This window comes from Natator depressus, chromosome 10, assembly GCF_965152275.1.
Source record: "Natator depressus isolate rNatDep1 chromosome 10, rNatDep2.hap1, whole genome shotgun sequence".
Classification (NCBI taxonomy): Eukaryota; Metazoa; Chordata; order Testudines; family Cheloniidae; genus Natator; species Natator depressus.
In genome coordinates, this window is record NC_134243.1 from 25,107,244 (window position 1) to 25,128,047 (window position 20,804).

Genomic DNA, 20,804 nt, shown 5'->3' on the forward strand with positions numbered 1-20,804 from the left:
TAATAATTCTGGGGTGCCTTTATCCTATAGGTTAGCATATTAATGCTTTTAGCTCATTACCATACTCGTCAATTTGTTGGCAAGGCAAGTTTGTGGTTAAGCATCTGCCAACCTTTCTATCCTAAAATATCCAAGTCTAGTAACAGTTCAGTGTTCCTGTGGCTACCTGGTATCATTTTGTACAAACTATTCCCAGGGTCCCCAAAACTCAGGGTGACCATTGAGCCGTCTATCTATGCCAAAGTTCATAGGCCTCAAAGCCTTATGCTAACTGCTTAAGCCAATGCCTTACAGGATACAGGCCTGTAGGTTCCTCGTTTTACTGCTAAGTAAAATAAAATGCTAAAGCTAGCTCTGTGGGCTACAAGGGCCAGACCCTCAGCTAGTGTAACAACATAAATAACTCCATTCATGTAACCCCATTGACTACACTAATTTACACCAGCTGAGGATCCAAATCTTTAATTCTCCAGTTTTCAGTGAGAAAGTCATAATAACTTCAAAGCCTCTTCTTTCCCTTCTCTTGAAGGCTGTCGTCTTATAACTAAAAGCTGGGTACCGGTGTGTGACACAGGTGCTGGAACTACAGGTTCTGGCAGTGTTGCCGCACCCCCTGGCTTGAAGTGGTTTCCATTATAGACAGGGTTTACGGGTTGCTTCAATGGCTCTCAGCACCCCCACTATACAAATTGTTCCAGAAACCCTGGTATGTGATGGATCACACTGTGCAGCACTTCCACAAACTTCAAGCAGAAAGGAGCAGCCCAGGAGTGCTGGAACCTTGGTAGAAGTGTTGGGGGGGGGGGGCGGTCCATGAGGCCCTGCCCTCTCCCCCCGCCCCAGCTCCTCATCTTCCCACAAGATCCCACCTTTCTCTATGGCCCCACCCACTGCTCCTCCTCTTCCCCTGAGGCTCCACCCCCTAGCCAGGCTGGAAGCTGGAGCCAGGCTATCATAAGAGCCACCTGGAGAGCCTGGGCCACTGTGGGGACCCTTAGACCCTCCACCTTTCCGGGTGGCATGCCCCAGGGGGGTGGGGACATGGGCTGGAAGCTGCTCTCGGGCACCCCAGCACCCTGCCCAGGGCAGGTAGCAGTTCTAGAGCTCCCCACAGCAGCCTGGGATCCCTGGGCAGCTTTTACCAGAGCCCGACTCTGGCTTTCAGCCAGGAGGTGGGGCGAGGAGGAGCAGGGACGGGGCCACAGAGAGGGGACGGGTCTCATGGCAAGGGGGCACTAAGGTCCACCTCAGCCCACCCACTGGGAAGAGGCTGGGGCTGCTGGCAGGGGCTGCACTTCACGGCAGAGGAGCTATCAGCTCCCCCACCACAACGTGCAGCCCCTGCCTGCGCTGCTCCATGTCTAACCGAGACTTGCACTTTGGGGGGTCAACTGTGCCCTGTTAAAAAGTGGGTGGGTATAGCCCTTCCACGTTTAAAAGTGGGGGGTATGACCCCTTCCTCTCTCCCCCCCCCAACCCTGGCCCGATTCCAGTACCCCTAGAGCAACCGCCTGGTGAAGCTGGGATCCAGTATTCCTGAGGCATGCAAAGAAAAGTTTGAACTAGTGGAGTGCCCTGTTGATATCCCAAAGGGTTTGCAGAACACCAGCAGAGTGACAGCTGAGACAGCACAAAGATCATACCCCCGTTTGTGAAGGAATTTGGAATTCCTTTTTCTTCATAGTTTTGCACTCCCTGTGCCGGTTCAAAGAAAGCATCTCCCCTAAAAGGTGCTGAGCACCTAAAGAAAGGCTTTGAGCATCCTCACCTCATGCTGCCTTCAGCACTTTGCAGAATGGGAACCAAATTCTCTGCCATTGGTAACTCTCAGCCAACAGCAGAAATACACAAAGGTATTGTTGAAGCACCACTGCCCTCTGCTGCTCAAGAGGAGAATAAGGTAACACCATAAAAAAGAACCCACCACCACACTGAAAGGCCTAGAATTCACTCCTGGACTAATATGTCTTCAAACTGGGGGTTTCTTCCTACTCACTTCACACCCCAAAGAAAAAGCCAGTTTGTTTAAAGGCCTTCCTGCACTGGAAGATGAGCAGGGTTTGAAAATGCTCCCCGACCCAGCTGCAGACTATAGTGAGGGAAAGAATACATCATTAATAGAGAGTATCTGAAAATGGTGCATAGGGATCAAATGTGTACTGTATTTTCTGCATTGCATTCCAGACAAAGTATTATTTTGGCTGGGACAGTGAGGGGGGACTCAAAAGATAAAAGGGTTTAAACACCACATTGATGCCATCTCTAAGTACGGCATGCCCTGGATTTATCTCCCGAAGCATACTTTCACCACCACAAACAACTGTTCCTTCCTGTGGCTGTTACTAGGACTGTAGCCATCACCCAAATCTTTTGACATATAATCACTGAGTGGGAACCTAAAGCTATTACAAGGTTAGCAATGAGGCTGAAATTGATGCAGAAGTTCAGTATGCTTGTATTATTTCTGACCCATAGTCTAACATTAGAGGTTTTTAAGGGCCGGCTTGACAAAGCCCTGACTGGGATGATTTAGTTGGGGTTGGTCCTGCTTTGAGCAGGTGGCTGGACGAGATGATGTCCTGAGGTCTCTTCCGACCCTAATCTTCCATGATTAGTCAGTTACGATTGCACATATACAGACACTTAGCCACATTTTACTCTTCACTGGCAGCAAAAGCTTAAGCGAAGCTATAAAACATTTTCTATCAGAAGGTCATTTTCAAAAATTCCCACATTTCTGAAGAATACTCCTGTTGGTGTCAGTCTGTCTCTTGGGGGCAAGGAAGGAAGGGAGAGAAATCATTACCATCATTCTTTTCTTATGAGTATGGGTCTACTTCAATCGCAGAGGAATCACACACTTTTCATGAAAGCAGCAGTGCTGCCTTCAGATCTGGGCGCCTGGCAGGCCGCCGCCACTCTCCAACCACCCAGCTCTAAAGGCAGTGCAGAAGTAAGGATGGCAATACCACAAGCCCCCTACAATAGGCTTGTGACCCTCTTTTGAGTCAGGACACCCAGTTTGAGAAATGCTGTGTACTTTTGTATACTTTCACCCTATAGAATAAGGTAAAAGTACACAAAAGACCAGATTTCGTGGTCCATGCTGCATTTTTCGCAGCCGCGATTTTAGTAGAACCCCACTTTGAGACATTCAGATGCTATGGAGAGGAGCAACAACTCTCAATTTTATTGCATGTATCACGATATTTAGGGGTTTTCACAAATCCCGACCTCCAGGAATCATGTTATTGTGTGAGAACCTCAGCTTTCTTTTTTTTCTTTTCTTTTTTTTTTAAAGTTTTTAGCTCTCATAATTGCAGAGAAATACTTGAAAATGTGGTCCCTAAAGGCTCCACACCCATAAGACAAATAAAAAGTTCTAAGATTTATGCATTTAAAATCTTGTGATTTTTTAAGCAGATCTTGTGATTTTGAGGGGGTTGTCTCATGCTTTTTGAACAGCTAGACTTGATGATGCTGTAGGCAGGGCTAGATACCTTAGACAGCTCAAATGTAAGCTGTGTGTATGAACTGAGACTTTGCTTGTAAACAGTCCTAGTACTAATCTTGGGAAGGTGGAGTGGGTAGAAAAATCAAAATGTGGTAAGGAATTAAAAATCAGTTCTGTGCATGCTCAGTGGCTATCTAAGATTTTTTTTTTTTTTTTGTGAATCTAACTTGAGCTCCCCACCACCCGCTGCAACATCATGAAGGAGTGAGGAGAATTAAAGACTGTCTTTGCCAAGTCTACCAGGCACATGGAGTGCTCAAAGTTGTAAGGCATTAAGGGTTAGATTCTATTTCTATCTACCTTATCTAGGGGATGTGTCATCACCTCAGTTTTTAAGCAGAGCTCCTCATTAAAATCAACTGGGAGTACTTAAAAAATATATGGTTCAATACAGCCCTAGGTGTCTAGATTATGCTCATCAACTCAATCTCAGGGTGTTTTACCAAAATTCCCTAAAACCAACAAGCAATCTGTGCATCTCTCCCTAGTCCCCAGAGTGAATAGTTGGGTCCATTTGTTCTTTATTATCATGACAAGGCTAGTGTAAAGGATGGGCTTTACATTTTGATCAAAGTGGGGTCATGATTGGGGTCATCCTCAACTTCTGCAGCAGGGAGTACGCTAATCATTGTTCCCGCGGCCAGCTGTCATGGCAATTCTTAACCCCAGCAGCTATACCCGAAAGCATGCGACCAGCTCAGACATGTGAACATCTTCATAGGGTGAACACCCTCAAATTAAATAGGGGAAATAAATTTCTATCAAATATGGCTCTTTAAAGGAACCTTTTTACAGTTACCTATTTACACTGGTATCTCTTTAAACATCCACTTCCTTGCCTGCCCCTTTACCCCACACAGTCTTTGCCCCATGGAGACTTGACACCGGTAGGGTGACAGGTGGTCCCAAGTCGGCACTTGGTTTTTACTGGCCTCTGAAAGGAAACTACGTTGAACATGGATGCAGTTGGAGCTGCTGTTGAAGGCGGGGGGGTGGGGGGAGGGAACCCACCGTCTCTGCTGATGTTTATGAATTCTTACTGACCAGAATAGTTCTGTGAGGCTGAAAGGTACCATGGTCAGGAACATGGCCAATGATCCATATATGCCTAGCATCAATGTAATTCGACTCAGGAGGTCTCCAACTGCCAAGGAAAACAAAAGAAACATGAAACTGATTCAGACTTTGTTGTTATTTCTTACTTCACATTGCTACTCAAAATGACTGGGTGGAAACTGATGGCATGGCATATTATGCTATAATACACACAGACCTAGATGAGACAGGCAGAAGCAAAATAGACAGCTAGATCTATAGATTAGAACTATAGAGGTTTCCTCTGTCTGCGGTTGTAGACAGACATCAGTACAAATAAAACAGTATGGGACTGATCCTCTGCTCAACTTGAAGGGTTGGATTCACAGCAGCTGAGGATCTGGTCATGGGCACATGTGGAAGGAGAGATGGAGAAAGGGAGATTGTTAGTATGCAGGAAGGGGGGATAAGAATCTCGAGGCAGAGCTTGACTTCAGTGGAGACTGGCCATGTTCTACCCACAAAGGATCTGGCCCTTTGTTTCCATGATTTAGAGGATCACTTCACTCTAAGGCAGGAGAATGGAGGGGGAGACTTGAGTCAGATGTGCATCCTCATTACCTCTAAGCAGTGGCATAACTAGGAGTGGAAATTTGGGTGAGCCCCAACTTTCAGGCAGACAGGCAATGACAGACTGTGCTAGCTCAGCTTCTCCCCCGATGCCACACCCTATTCTTAGCCCTGGTGCCCCCCAAAACACAGGGCTTCACCTGCCGAGCTGGGCATGTGCAAGCCTCACCTTGGGCAATCACCGCCAGCAGCTTCTTCTCAGCTCACCTCTCCTGGGGGGAGCCATGGCACCACCTTCTCACTCCGCGCGCAGAAGGGCCAGATGCAACGCTGGGCGTTATTGAACCCGGCACAGCACCCTTGTGTGCCCACAACCCCTCTTCTCTCAGAGCTAGCTGCCGGTGGTGGCCCAACCATTCCCCATCCAGCAGCAGCAGGGGGAGACGTGGTGGCCACCCCTCACCACACACGGGGTTCATTTCCCAGCACAAAAGGCCCACACTGAGTTCTGCGTGGGGGAGGGCCCAGGCCCTGCACGTGGGGTGGTGGTTACCATCACCTCTTTTAAAATACTCTTTCCCCCCACGCCCTCCTCCCCCGCCCCGACCTCCCATGCATTAGCGGCCCGATGGTACATCCAGGCGGAGGAGGGCCGGGCTGCAGAGCAGCTGAGGCGCTAATGTGTGTCTGCAGTGCCCTCCTCTCTGCTTTGTCGTGTGTGGCTGCTGCATGCCAGCGAGTGCTCCTGCTCCTGCTGGGCAGCCCAGAGAGGTAAGGGCAGCAGGAACGCTCTGGCCTGCAGCTCAGAAAATGGCAAGGCAGAGCTGCCAGAGCATAGCTTTCTGAAGCATGGGTGCATAGCTCTGTCCTGGATTTCAGGTGGCCAAGTGACGCTCCGGGCCACTCTGGCAGCACTACACCCCTGCTCAGATTTGGGAGGGCCCGGATGCTAAGTGGGCCACAACCCACCCATGGCTACACCCCTGCCTCTAAGCAAAGTCATGCAACTCGTACAAATACCTTTCTTGTCATATGTTCCCACCAGGTACTCCTGGGGAGATTCTGGGCCAAAAATTAAAAATTCTGCATATTTTATTTGTCAAGCTAATGCAGTATGATCACACACAATATGATCAATTGTTTTGGTAATTTATTTAAACTACAATACAAAAAAAAGTCACAATAACTATTCAGCATTTCCTAAATACATGAAAGTTAAGTTACAAACACATGGTAACTAATACTCTGCATTGCAGTTATAATCCTGGATTTTCATTTAAATTACTTTAGAGAACACCAAACAGCCAAAAAAAAGTCGTTTTAAATTACTCATTCTTTCACACGTGAAAGTCATACAGTTTTGCTAATCGTTGTCCTGGACCTGGCTGGGTACTTTGGGAAGTGTTTGCTTCTGACTGTCCTGACATTTTATTGACTGCTTGGTAAATGTTTTATTTGCCCTCAAAGTCTTTTTTTTAATGGGTAAGTAAAATAAATCCTGAGCTTAATCTAAAACCCCATTGTGCCACTTTGGCACAGGAAAAAAGTGAGAAAGCACAGAGATCTTCCTAGCTGATTCCCTTACTGTCATTTATAAGGCTCTACATCACTTTGGCAATGCAAAAAGAAAAGGAGTACTTGTGGCACCTTAGAGACTAACAAATTTATTTGAGCATAAGCTTTCGTGAGCTACAGCTCAGTGTATCCAATGAAGTGAGCTGTAGCTCACGAAAGCTTATGCTCAAATAAATTTGTTAGTCTCTATGGTGCCACAAGTACTCCTTTTCTTTTTGTGGATACAGATTAACACGGCTGCTAAACTGAAATTTGGCAATGTAGGGGCCTTAAAACGTTTACAGGTTTCATGCTGCTGGGGGAATTGACTGAGACTGGGGAAAAGTTAACTAACAGTAGGAACATTAACAATGTTACTACGCAGGCAGGCTCAGAAAATGAGATCAATTAACAAACAGGCAGGCTGCTACATTTCTGCTTCAGGAACAGAGCCTTCCTCATGTATAATAAAAAGACATATCCCTCTCTCGCCCCTCCCCAGGCAAGCTGCCCCCTGATGGTGATCAACGTCTCCCTTGCAGGCACACATGCCCAGCCCCCCTCCCACGGCAGTGATTTGTATCTCTGAGGCTGCTCCAGGCACGCTGGAACAGACGTGCTACCTGGACTGCCGGGGAAGAGATGCGTGTCCCCCCGCAGATTTCTTTTGCATTTTTCTGCATGCGGGGCACAGAAATTTGCAGACCATATGAATCCTGTGCCCCCTGGGTCTGTAGTCCAACAATCACAGTCACAGAGCCATTCAGGAGCACTGCCAATGACTTCCAAGGACAGCAGCAAACAAATATGAATTTCAAGGGCATCCCCATAAGGTGTACTGAAAGAGGAAGTCCACGAGAGGAAGGATGGTCCATTAGGATGCTAATCTAGGACTTGGAAGACCTGGGTTCAAGTCTCAGCTCTGCCACAGACTGTGTGTGAGACATTGGGCAAGTCACTCTACGGCTCAGTTTCCCACCTCACTTCCCACATTACAAGGGTGTTGTGAGGATAAACACATCAAAGAATTGGACAGGCTCAGATACTTGTGTGGTTCCTGTTAGTGCAGTTTGGGCCCTGTGCAGATTTCTTTTTAGTTGTGTTTGTTTTTAATTTCGTGTGAAAATTCAGTAGTTTGATTTCACTTTGACTATACGAAAACATTCACCTGCTTGCCAAAGTTACACTTATCTCTATACCTTGCATAAGCGCCTGTATTTTCCGCATGGGGGCCAGTTCCTTAGCTGACGTAAACCGGTTTAATGCCATTGAAGTCTATGAAGCTACCAGTTTAAATAGCTGAAGATCTGGCCCAGGATACTTTTGTGAACACAGCTCACTATATTCATGGAGAAAAGAAAATTGTTCAGTCAAAATTCTTCCCCAAGCACACCAGGCCTGTGACATCACACTAGCCAGCCATTCTCACGGCTTGGGTGTTATTCTCACTCTTACCAAACAGGACCTTCAGCTGAAAAGTAACCAAGCAAGAGCCCATTGAAGTCAATGCAAAATGTATCTCCTTTGTGTAGTATATGGCTCAGATTTCCTCTGATTTTCAAGTCAAGACTAATAAAATCAGTTTAAGTGTGTACAAAAATAGTACCTCATGTTTCAGCATTGTGTGAACAGCAGTGTTCCTATATGCTGCCTCCCTGCTTTTAACGTTGTTTCACCTTGTGCATCATGTAAATTATCCTGCTTTCTATTTTGTCATTTGAAAATAGCAAATACAGCTGCTCCGTTATCAGCTGCCAGGTTTTCTGTCCGTTTCTTTCTACATACCTCCTTCACAAGCAGCTCGCTATGGGAGCCAGCTCTCAGGGAGCCTGATCCAAGTCACCTGGAGTTCATGGAGTTTCCATGTCTACTGCAGAAAAGTTACCGATGCTAGAACTATCAAGACTTATGATGGGTGGATTATGTCGGGAGGGCAGCAGTGGAATGGTAGATTTCCTATCTCTCTGAGTATGAAAGTATCACACAGAAGAGGCTAAGAGTGCTACAAAAGGAAGAGCATCATGGGAGTCCCATGGCAATTTAGTCACACGGAGAGACCACAGTGCATCATGGGAAATATACTGCAGTCACAGAGCAAGGCCCATATGGGTGAAGGAAGGTATAAGGGACCTAAAACTACAAACCCCACAAGGCACCATGGCAGCTCAGACACAGAGATTGATGTTGATCCAAAATAAAACACTGACATTTCCAAATCAAATATTTTCAGAATTCTTCATTCTCAAAAAGTTTTGCTATTTTCTCCCAATCTGGATGTACCACTTCAAAATGTCAAAACAACAGACTTTCCCGCAGGATGGAAATTCCATTTTTCAATCAGCTCGCCTCAGAACATATGCTCATGAGACACCACCTAGGAACATAACAAGACCTTGCTGAAAGCCCCGTGGAGCGAGGGAACCAATGGAAACGTATCCAACAACAAAGTTTGGAACTTCTAGGACATTGCAGCAAAGTAAGTTTAGAGGATTTTGGAAGCAATTCAGTTTCAGAAACTGTCTTGGTTTGGGTCCAGAAAGTGCTTTGTATAGTGTTTTACTGACAAACACTTTCAAGAAATGCAATTACTTGTACCCGCAATTACAAATGTAACCAGAATTGGGAAAGTGCTCTGCTGAAAGAGTCAGTAACAGATTAAGCTGCCACAACCTCATCCAGCTCCATCCTGTGAAGGTGGACATAGAGAGAATAACTCCAAAAGTTTCCCAGAGAATCAGTTCCAACACAAAATAGGAAGGCAAAATCCATCCAGGAAACCTACCTGTACTGAAGTACATCTTAGTCAGGTCAGTCAGAGAGAGCAGCTCACTTATATCAAACGCACTTGGCTTTGGATCATCTGGCAGGCAATAGCAGCACCAAAAGTGCTTTGATGAGGATTCCTTCAAGAGAACGTAAAAGGGACAGAACCATCTTCTGGTCACGTGGACTCTGTGTAACAAACTAGCAAAGCAAGTATTGCATTCCACTAGAGGACAACAACTTACTATTTATAAAAGACAAGGGAGATACGCTAGTCTCTAAGGTGCCACAAGTCCTCCTTTTCTTTTTGCGAATCCAGACTAACAGGGCTGCTACTCTGAAACCTGTCTTTTAGCTCAAGTGGTCGAAGTTTGTTGTTGTGATGTTGAAGATTCTCAATTCAAATCCTGCTGGCAACCCATGTGGGATGGGAGAGGGGTTGTTACATGTACACTAAACATGAGCACATAACCTGCAACTGGGCATCACCATTGGAATTGGACACTGCTGTGGGTGCAGAGTTCAGAGCTGGCCTTAGCATTGTTGACTGGGACTGTGAAACAACAGACTGGGCGTGAAAAAACCCTCCCCAGACATAACAGTGTTTTATCGCATTACTCTGCACAGAGCAGGCCTAGGGATTCTGGGAAGTGTTCCTTAGAAAGATGATTCTTTGGGGATATGTCCCAAACTTAACTGAGGGGAGTGTGTGTGAGAAGAACTCTTTGGCGGTCTCCCCTCCAAGGATCCTAAGGCACCACAGGCTTGGCAGGGCCCAAACACTGCCTCCAACAGAATTGAAAGACATTTATAGCACAAAAGGGCTCTTACAAAATCCCTTTTCATGGCTAATCTCAGTACGACTAACAGGGTGCTTTCAATGTCAAAAAATTGCTGATTCAGTACTTTCTCTTCCCAGATGCAGCAGCTGTTCATTGACTCTACAGACAAGCATGCTTTCCAGACACTAGTTGGGTCCTGGTGTCAGTTTTCATTGCGTCTGGAGACAGCAAACTAGTTCAATTAAATCGGATTCATATTGTTAGCACAGAGGAGGTTGCTTAACGGGGCTCCTACATCACTTAAGGGACCACTATGTACTTTATATTCCATATTCAGAAGACCTCTGTAGTGACTCACTCACTTTTTAATTTCTCTTGTTACTAGCCAAATAGCTTCCTCTTAAGTCATGATATAATCACATAATAATATACACCCTATATATGTGTACACACACACACAAGATTTTTTGACCTTCAGGTTATTATTTACAGTTTTTATAACAGTGACATGTATTTATTGTATATACATAATATATATTTGTACAATATGTGTGTTGTATACACATAATATAGTCATATAATACACACCCTTGGAATAAAAAAATAAAATTATTCATTCTCCCTGTAGAATTGATAATTCCACAGGCTCACCAACCCAATAGGAAAATGTATCTGAAATGAGAAGCATTTTATTAAGTCCTGCATAACTGAAGGATTTGAGTCAATTCCTAATATTCAGATTTACCAGCTGGCTCTCAAAAGTTAAATTCATGTGATTAATGGGTAAGACTAAAAGGCATGGTTCAAAGTCTATTGAAGTCACTGGGAGTCTTTCCGCTGACTTCAGATCAGGTTGAGACTCCATATGACTTCAAGACGATAATACAGCAGTACTAACTAGATTCTTCTCTATACTTTGGGTTATATTTGGTTCAAAGTAGAGCTGGTCCAAAATTTTCAACAAAGCTTTTTTGGTCAAAAACCCCCCAAAATATTTCTGCAAAAAAGTATTCTTTCATCGAAACTTTCTTCACGTCCAGGATGGAATTTCTGGCCCCAGAGACACTCTGTCTCACCCTAGAACAGCAAATAGCCCAGTGGTTAGAGCACTCATCTAGGATGTCAGAGACATTAACTATTCTTGAGGTTTCTTGACATTTTTGAAAGGTCTCCTTTGCATAGGAACAAAACAGCCATCCCTGGTTCAAAGATTATGTAAGAGGTCACACGGTTTACGTTCAGACTTCTACACCGGAATCCAAATTCAAAAACAAAACAGATACAAGGAAAATTGTGTGGGCTCACCACATCCATCAGAAGTTGGAAACATGGCACCAGTTCTTCCTCCTGTATGCTATGGTGCAATAGAACCATCTACTTACCAGCTGGGGAGCAGGATCGATATACTCTCAACCTCTCAGTGCTCTCAGCTAAAAGGATGGTAGCTCTGGCGAGAAGTTTGATAATGGAGAAGATCTTCGGAGCTATAATGAAGGATAAGGGATGCCCTGCCCTTACCCTTTCAAGCAAAAGAATCCTATCCAAGGAAAAATTCTTACTGAAGGGAAACTTACTGAATGAAGGGCCTTTGACTTGGTGGACTCTTCTCCTCTCTTTGCAGACATGGGAATATTTTCTTTCAATATTTCATCCTAAAAATGCAAAGAGGAAAGTCAGTGGAGCTTTGCAGAGCCGTAAATATAGTAAAAAATAAGGCCAAGTCCTCAGCCGGTGTAAATCAATGGAGCTACGCTGATGTCCACATTCCACAGAAGATCTAATTTATCTAATTCACAGAGTATGGCACTACAGGTGATTGCAATATTCAATACAGCTATAATCGTCAGTATTCAGAATTATACATCCACTGTAGCATAGTGTCATCTGTGTGTGATTAAACCGTCTCACTGCCTGAAAAGTGAAATAGCACAACATCCAGTCATTATGTGTAGATTTCATTTGTAAAAAAAACATATGGAAAAAAGCATGTAAGACAAGTGTATGGGTCAAATCAGCCTATGAACATGCTGGAACTTTGCATGATTTTTTTAAGAGAGTTTGGTCCATAGTTTGCTATTTTAGTCAAGAATTTAATTTCAAAATATTGATGTTTGTGTACATATATCTAAGAAATCAAGGGCCTAAATCCAAAGCTCACTGCAGTCAATGCATGTCTTGCCAACGGTTTCAATGGGCTATGGCTCAGGCCCTAAAACCAGACCTACGCTCGTTAAAGTCAACCACGAGACTCCCATTGACTTCAGTGGGCTTTGGATCAGGCTCCATATGAACAGTACATATATTACAGAACAAAATTATCAATACAGCATAGAACAGATCTGTACACTAAGGCATTATATAGTCAACACACAAGGCACGAGTGCTGAATGATGCATCTCCTACACTTTCATGAAACCTTTACACCTTCTGTTTGTTTTCTTGCTGGGAGAGCAGAGGGAGAAGGCTAGGTAGGATGCAGTGGCTTGCTACAATAGCCACACACATGGTAAAGTTAAGGAAGAGCTCATCAGCCCCAGGTTTTGCCATTAACTCTGAAAGCTCTTGCCTTTTTGGCTCTAAGTCAGACTGTTAACATTAGGTTAATGGGCTTTTTTGTAGTTTAATGAAATGATGAATGGGAATGTTACTGGATACAATATCTTTTGAACTACATGAAACACTCCAGACGAGCCAAGATGGGGCTACTGAAGCAGTAACTATTTTAGATAAGCACAAATCATCCAGTCGAACTCGCTCCAAGCATTGCGTAGGAATAAAAAAGCCACTTTGCTCTGCTCTGTTATTCACAAAGTTCACAGGCAGTGACTGGAGACTTTCATGTTCCATTAATATGAGCAGAATTCACAGGCCCTATACCTATGGTTAGAGAAAAGAGCTAAACTAAAAGCTTTGGGGACAGAGGAATTTTGGCATTTTAACTAAAATAACTCTGCCAGCTTTGACATGCTGTTTTGTCCTCTACTCCAGCAAACACCTCCCATGCTGCCTCTATGCATGAAGTATTCTGCCTGAACTTGTCCACAAGGTTACCGTGCTCTCCTTAGTCAAATCCCACCTACAGCAACTATCCAGCTGCAAAAGGCAAGATTACAAGGTAATTCAGTCTACATATTACAAACACATTTTATAAGTGTGCATGTAGATCATATCGATATATACATACCCACGCAGCAGATTTGTTGACCTTCAGGTTACACTGTGAATGTGGTTATTTATTCTTTGCATTACACCAGCACCTAAGGCAGGCACTGTACAAACATAGCAAGTAACAGTTCTTGCCCCCAAGAGTTTATGATCTAGATAGACAAGACAAAGGATGGGAGAAAAGAAGTGTTATCAGCCCCACTGTACAGGTGGGGAATTGAGGTCAGAGGGAGGATGTGACATGCCTGAGGTCACACAGTCTGGAGAAGAGCCCAGATCTCTTGAATTGAGTTCCAGGGAAGTAACCACTACCTTTGGGAATCTGTCCTGGGTACAGCTGATCAAAGAAATGGAGAGTGTTTCTATGACAATTTTTAACTAAAATTTTTAAAATCACATTTGCAGTAGAGCCCGAAGGTCAACAAATCTGGACACCGACAGACAGAGGCAGGGAAGCAAAGGTCCAGAGTCAAAGAACCTTCCTTAAAAGGCCCTGTCCCCATTCCTGCTTAAACCGGGAGGTTACTCACTTGAGCACCACTGCTTATATCACAAATGGAGAGGGACACTAATTTAATCTCAGGAAAAATACTTAAAAACTGTAAAAAAGCAAAGAGATTCACCTCTTTGTGGCAGTCATTATTCCTGTCCCAAACAACTCTTGCATTTGCAGAGGACATTACTTCAATCAGGAAGGTCACAGTTATGTAACTAGGGGAGAAATACAAGAGACATTGATTCTGGAAGATTGCGTGCTTGCTTCATTCATAACAAGTTACTGCAAAAATAGCCCTGACAAGTCATTCATCTCACTCAGACTTTTAAGTGAGATGGGACAATGAGGAGAAGTTTAGATCTGGATCTGAATTAATTTAGCCTGGAATTTGGGCTCCAGGTAAAATTGTGGCTGGATTTTAAGGACCTCATTCTTCTCATTAAGTGAGTGCAACTCCATTGTTGTCAGTGGAGTTAGTCTTTATTTTAGTCGAGTGTAAATGAGAGAAGAAACAGGCCCAACATTTGGATTTGACCCACTGAAATCCCTTGAGCTATTTTTTGTGAAATGTCAGCTGAATCTGAACTGGGAGTAGAAAAGAGGCCCTCTTCCTGTTATAGCCCTGATTTGGAACCAAACCCATTAGGGCAGGTTAGAACCCAGGGAGTTTAACCTCAACCTACCTTTCTTTTTCCCCAACTACACACCCTGAAACTCAAATGGGATCAGACTGGAGGTTCTGGCTTTAGCTCATGTCTAGTCTAAATGTTTCCGTTGAGCCCAAGTTTGTAATAAAGATCACTGGTGAAAGGACTATGCAGCATGTGTGTGGAGCAAAGCATGTTTTATACAGTGAGGCACGTGGGCACATCCATGTTGCTGCTGAGCAGCCATTTTGCGTCTATTTGTGCAGACGCACAGGGTGCTGAGACTCATACTTGCTGCATGCACAGACCATAGCCTGTGGCTGCACAAGTCATTTCCAATGGTCTCAACTAGTATATCGCACAAGATACATCAAGCCTCATAGTTCTTTCGTTTGCATTACAATAGCGTCTACAGGCCCCAAATGAGATTCAGGGCCTCATTGTGCTAGGTGCTGTGCACACACACAAAGCAAGAGACCACTCATAACCCAAAGAGTCTGTGCTATAAACAGACAAGACAGAGTGGAGTAAGGAAGGCACAGAAGAAGGAAAGTGACTTCCTCATGATCACACAGCTAGTGAGTGGCAAAGCAGGGAACTGAATCCTCCACGGAATAAAATATTGTAAGAACAGAAAATGTTGTTCCGTTCTCATAGCCTGACTACTATAGTATGACCTGGAATGGGATGAGTGAATACACACTTCCTGAACTGCATTCAGTCACGCACTTTTAAACACCTCTGGAAATTAGCCTGGCAAATTCTGAAGCTGTTGGGCTTTTGCTGTATGTGGGTCTGTTTTCTCCCATTTACACCTCTAGATGGCAGTAGGGTTTAAGGGTTTTTTTTTTTTTAAACACTGAGGTTCAAGTGCATAGGAGGACCAGAAATTCCTTTTTGATCTAGATACCTAAGCCTCAGATCTGAGATCTAATGTCAATCTCCATCTATTTTTGTCGAAAGCTTGAAAAGAGCAGTTCTTGTTTCTCCACGATACATGCTGCTTAGAACACATGACAAGGTGATTATGTCACTAATTATGTTTATGCAAAATTTACTTGGAGATCAGAAGGATCCTAACATGAGCTTTACAAATAAAGCCTAGAAGCCTGAACAAAAAATTCTAGCCATGGCCAAAGCATAGTATTCTTTTCAATTTTATTTTTACAGCTTGGCTTATTTACAAAGCCAGTGGCTTGACAGTCCTAGTCCTCCTCTCCAATTAAAAAACCCAAGCGTTCTCTGAGATAACAGCTGGAAAACAATTCATGGAACAGACACCATCTTTCTGTAATAAATGCCCTTCCACCCATTGTAATGCTGACAATAGGCCTGTTAAAAAGATGCTGTTCTTACCTAGGAGAGGAAGAATTGCCCCGTAGTTAGGGTCCTAGCCTGGGATGCAGGAAACCTTGGTTCATTTTCCTGCCATGCCACAGACATCCTGTGTGACATTGGGCAAGTCACTTAGACTCTGTGCCTCAGTTTCCCTCTGTAAAATGGGGATCACAGCCCTGCCTTCCAAGGGTGTTGTGAGGATAAATACATTAAAGACTGTGAGGCACTCAGACAGGACAGTATACCTACCTTAGAGAGATTGGAAGCTCTTTGTAATAAGTTTATAAACACATTAACTCTGTTCTGTTTGCACACTGCTTACTACCGGGGGGTGCTGGCAGATAATAAACAGCACTAGTAATAATAATCCTGTACTTCAGCATTCTGAAGGGACAGCAATACTGCTTCTTCACCAGGCGGGCAGTCAGAGCAGGACCTTTGTCAATAGCTTTGGTCAGTCTATAGTCTCGGGACTCAGGATTTTGTCCCATTTCTCACATGACAGTGCAAAGACCAGATGCTACTTGTCAAATCCATGTGCCTGTGCGGGTATTTTAATCTTAGAAGTCTTTCCATTTTCCTTCCCTAGAGTAATTTTAAACTGGACAAGTGAACTCTTAACACCACATGACCAGAACAATCTCAAAACAGCCTCACAAACACACTTTGCCCAGGCACCCAAATAAGCACTTGAGCACGCAGCTCAGGGAGACAGACACAGCAGAAGCCAGTCTGCATGTGCAAACATAGCACTGCATGTGAGTATGCGTCTATGCAATGTCTATATATCTATACACACACACACACACACACACAGTGTGTATGCAGTGTCTGAGGCCATGTTTTACCTAAGAAACTTTAAGTAGAAAAAAAATCATTCTGGTTTAGTATTTCTATTACATTAGTGACCAAAAGTTCCAATCAGGATCAGGCCTGGCTGCACTAGGTGCTGTACAAACACAGAAGAGGTAATGATCCCCGCTCCAAAGAGCTTGCAACCTGAAAAAGGAATCTCACAATTACAGAATTGTTCATATACATTTTTATCAGCACCGCTTCATGCCACACAGCAATGTTAGAAGAGTTGGAAAGTAGGCCTGGATCCCAGCTAAACCCCAGGATAGGAAGGAGAGACCATGTAAAAAGGTGTTTCTCTATAGTTTACCTCATCACCATGGCAAGTGCCAAGATAACACTGCTGGCCAGCCAGCCTGCATCAGCAAAGGCTTTGGGCAGGGCTAAGATTCCAATTCCGAACATTGAGTTAAATACATACATCATGCCCACCTAGAGTAAAAGAGACGGGAGTAAGAGCGAGCAGAGAATGCCTGAGGGGGAGGAGGGGGGCTGGGGGAAGGGGAGATCCTGGTGAAAAACCACCGGAACACTGGGCCACAGAGTCGTAGAATTTAAGGCCACAAGGGCCTACCAGAACATGCAGTCTGACTTCCTGTGTATTGCAGCCCACCAACACCACCCAGCACCCGCATGCTAACCCTAGCAACTGAAATTAGACCAAAATATTACAGGGTACTAAATTATTATGTGCCATAGGCAAAGAATAGGTGAGACCAGATCAGCCTCTACACAGAAAGTTTCCACAGCATGACCAGGAATCTGCAAATTGCCATGCATGGTATGGCACAGGGATCATGTATACTATGTAAAGCAGTTTGACTATCTAAGTTCATGGATCTTGGGGTCCTCACAGAGGTCTTGGACCTTTCCACTGGTCTCCTCACCCACCTCAGCCTACATAGCAACATCCCGTGAGCTCTCCGCTTGCCTTCAACCCCAGAGAGCTCTCACTCAGCTGGTGGAAGAACTAACGTAATGCTGACACGATCATTGTTTTACATGCTCATTCCACACGGGCATTTCCGTGCATGACAAGATGGACAGTAGCGGTAACCACCAGCTCCACACCTCATCGGGAATGGGTTGGGGGTTGGTAGGAGGGTGGATGCTACACATCTGGAGCTCTTCCTCTTCCACACACTTCCTGTTCAGGGCACGATCTATTCCCATGGGAGAAATGTTCCCTTATGCAGAGAACCAAGTCAAGGCCTACTCACTACTTGCTCCCTGTGTAAGCCCTCAAATTGGGATTTGCGTGGTTCAGAGCCCTCTTGCAGCCCCTCTGCACAGAGGTGAATTTCATCCTCAGCAATTGATTGGTGCTCACTGATTTCTGCAAAGCCTCTCTCAGAAGTGGCTTCACAAAAGTCTTGAGTCACCACTATAGAAAGACCTTGACAAGTCTAGTCCCACAGGGAGCTGATTTAATTTATGCCTTCATGACTAGTTTCTAGCTGAAGTAAACTCCTGTAGCAAACCGGAAATGGCTCAGATCATCTTATGCTTTTTCTCTCAGCTGGGGACACACTACCAGAAGGAGATCATGTACTGTATGGTTCATTGAACTCATTCACTCCCAGATAGCTCTTCTCTGCCTGCTCTCCCCTCCCTTGCCACACTCCCAGACAAAATCTCAGCATCACCAATATAACTCATTATTTATAGAGCCACTAGCTCCTGAAATATCTTTCTCTGAAAATGATATTGTGGGCTTTTATTCTCTCAGTGATTCTATATCAGATTGGCTCAGTTCACAACTCAAAGGACAAATTATTTTTGTTGGGTTTTATTATTGTTGGCTTTTGTTTGTTTGTTTTAAATTGTCCAGCCTTGAAAACTCCACCTGAGATGAAAACCCCAGCTATGATTTTCTGCTTCTTATCTCCTCACCAGAAAGAAACAAAAATATGCAGTTTGTTTAAAAAGGGGGGAGAGGCTGTTTCTCCTCCCACTCATGAGAGCAAAAATCAGGAGTAACTTTTATTGTAGTCAATGGAGACACACCAGTGTAGAACTCATGTGAAACAAGACTCGGGCACAAAGATTTTAAAAGGCTGAATTAGACACAAAGCAGTTCTGACTATATTAGAGATAAGGCTTCTGTTTTTCAGTGTTTACTAATTTAATTTTTCCAGGGAGGTTTTTTTGGGGGGAGGGGGTTAGCAATTTTTTGTTTTCTGTAGGAGTCCAAAAAATCAGGATTTGGGCTGGCTCTCTTTGTATATACAGTGATGAGTCATATATATTATATATATTACTTATTACAGAAGTATATACCATAATGAATAAAGTGCACTAGAAAACATTGCAAGGTGTAGTGGATTCCAGGAGGGTCCACATGGACCAATTAACATGCAACATATTAGTGCACTTTAGACATTACTCCACCCCCTAGTCCAATTACTGCTGTGTCAACAAGCATCTTAGGAACAAAGTAACGATTTCTGGTGTTTATTGGATAAAACACTGATTTCTTTTCTTTGTGTGTGTTTGTTGCTGTATCTGGGGTGCTTTATCCATATTCATCAGTTAAAACCTAAAATAATAAACCCTACTACAGAGATTGACCCTGGCCTTAAAATCTACGAAATGGTGCAGGGGCTACTTCCATCATACAGGCCTAGCTCTCGGACTCTTTCCTTCTCCCTGGCTCCCATTCATGTTTCCCCCTTTCCTTGACTCTGCTGCACTGAGATTTTATGGTTCTGCTCCTAAAAGTTCACCTAGTTCCCCTTCTCACTTACCTTAATAATATTACTGCCAAGATTATTAGGTGGCCAAATTAGAGGGGAGGGAGAGTCTGTTAAAAGAACGGCCCTATTGCACAGTTTTCTCAGCCTCAATGCAACCATTTATGTAAGAGGCGAGATTCCCATCTCCCACTCTGGATCCTTTACACCATGTAAAAGGGCTGGGGCAGTGTAAAGGGGCCCTAAAAGCCACAGCTCCCACCAGAGAAGAATTCTTCCATTGCAGACAGTGTGGTAGACAGCTTGTGAGGCTGCTTCCAAGAACCCCTCCACAAGCCCTGGCCCAGGGCCGAGAATGGAAAGGGCATGTTTGGGCCAGGGCCATTGTGTGCAGCCCAACCGAGATTCCAGGCAGTGCAGGAGCCTGTAGGGGGCAGCCCATGGAGGCTGCCGTAACTTAGACCCTGGGGGCTCAAAGCCACCTTAGCCCCCACAACGCCTGGGCAGGCTGCACATTCTATGCTGCACATCTTAGAGGTACAGCACAGAACCTCTCCCAAGAGCTGGATTGAGCATCAGAGGTTAAAAAAACAGCCAGTAGATTTGCCTTACACACTATGGGCCCTTTACACCACTCCTGCAGCATAAAGAGAACTTCATGTAATTGAGAATCAGGCCTTATACGCTCAGAAAACATGGAGGTCAGTGACCTACCAGGACATCTTGCAATAGCCCCCTTGCAGGTCCTGGGATCCCAACTAACTGTGAATCACTTGAATCAAAACACTGAGAGTCAGTGGTGGGGTACATGACTATAAACTATATCAATCAGTCATGCCTGCGGTGCACAAACAGCCACACACCACTGGCTATTTAACAAGATTCCCAAAATCTTGCCCTGGAATCTGTTGGGGGTAACTAAGAATCCATTCCAGATATTGCAAAGATCAGTCTCTTCTATGGTTGTTCCAAAATCCCGGTCAGGAATCAGGCAGGGCTGTGACCAGGATGCTACATCCACCTGTTCTGTAAAACAGTCATTCTGAAAGAACATTTTACCATCAGTGAATATTGACTTTCCGCTCCCATCATTCAATTCTTGGTCATGTCCTGTAAAGAAACAAAGTCAAATGATGGGGACATTCATCTTATTAAATACCCCATGTACTATCCAAGTCCCATTTACTCTGTGGGAAGCTGGATCTAAATTCTACAGCAAGGCCTCTTGGTTAAGTGGCACTCTGTTGGGGCAGACTGCAAGTTATATGGCAGCTAATGGAAAATTCAAACAGGAGGTACCAGAGAATTAAAACTAGGAAAAGAATAATCCTATCCGCATAAATAACACAAGAGATACTATCTTCATGTGGCTAAGACATTAGGATCGGAACT

The 20,804-nt window shown here is 44.3% G+C and overlaps 1 protein-coding gene across 1 annotated transcript in view; it reads right to left on the reverse strand.

Annotated features, from left to right (window-relative positions):
- Window positions 1–20,504, reverse strand: part of LOC141994649 (transmembrane protein 104-like) — a 78,744-nt gene extending 58,240 nt beyond the window's left edge. The window contains exons 1-6 of the mRNA XM_074964880.1: window positions 20,472–20,504; window positions 17,030–17,151; window positions 14,007–14,094; window positions 11,793–11,870; window positions 9,456–9,576; window positions 4,559–4,658 (exon numbers count right to left, since the gene is read on the reverse strand). Coding sequence (XP_074820981.1) covers window positions 4,559–4,658; window positions 9,456–9,576; window positions 11,793–11,870; window positions 14,007–14,094; window positions 17,030–17,151; window positions 20,472–20,504 — 542 coding nt within the window. The remainder of the gene's footprint in view (window positions 1–4,558; window positions 4,659–9,455; window positions 9,577–11,792; window positions 11,871–14,006; window positions 14,095–17,029; window positions 17,152–20,471) is intronic.
- Window positions 20,505–20,804: the final 300 nt, after the last annotated feature.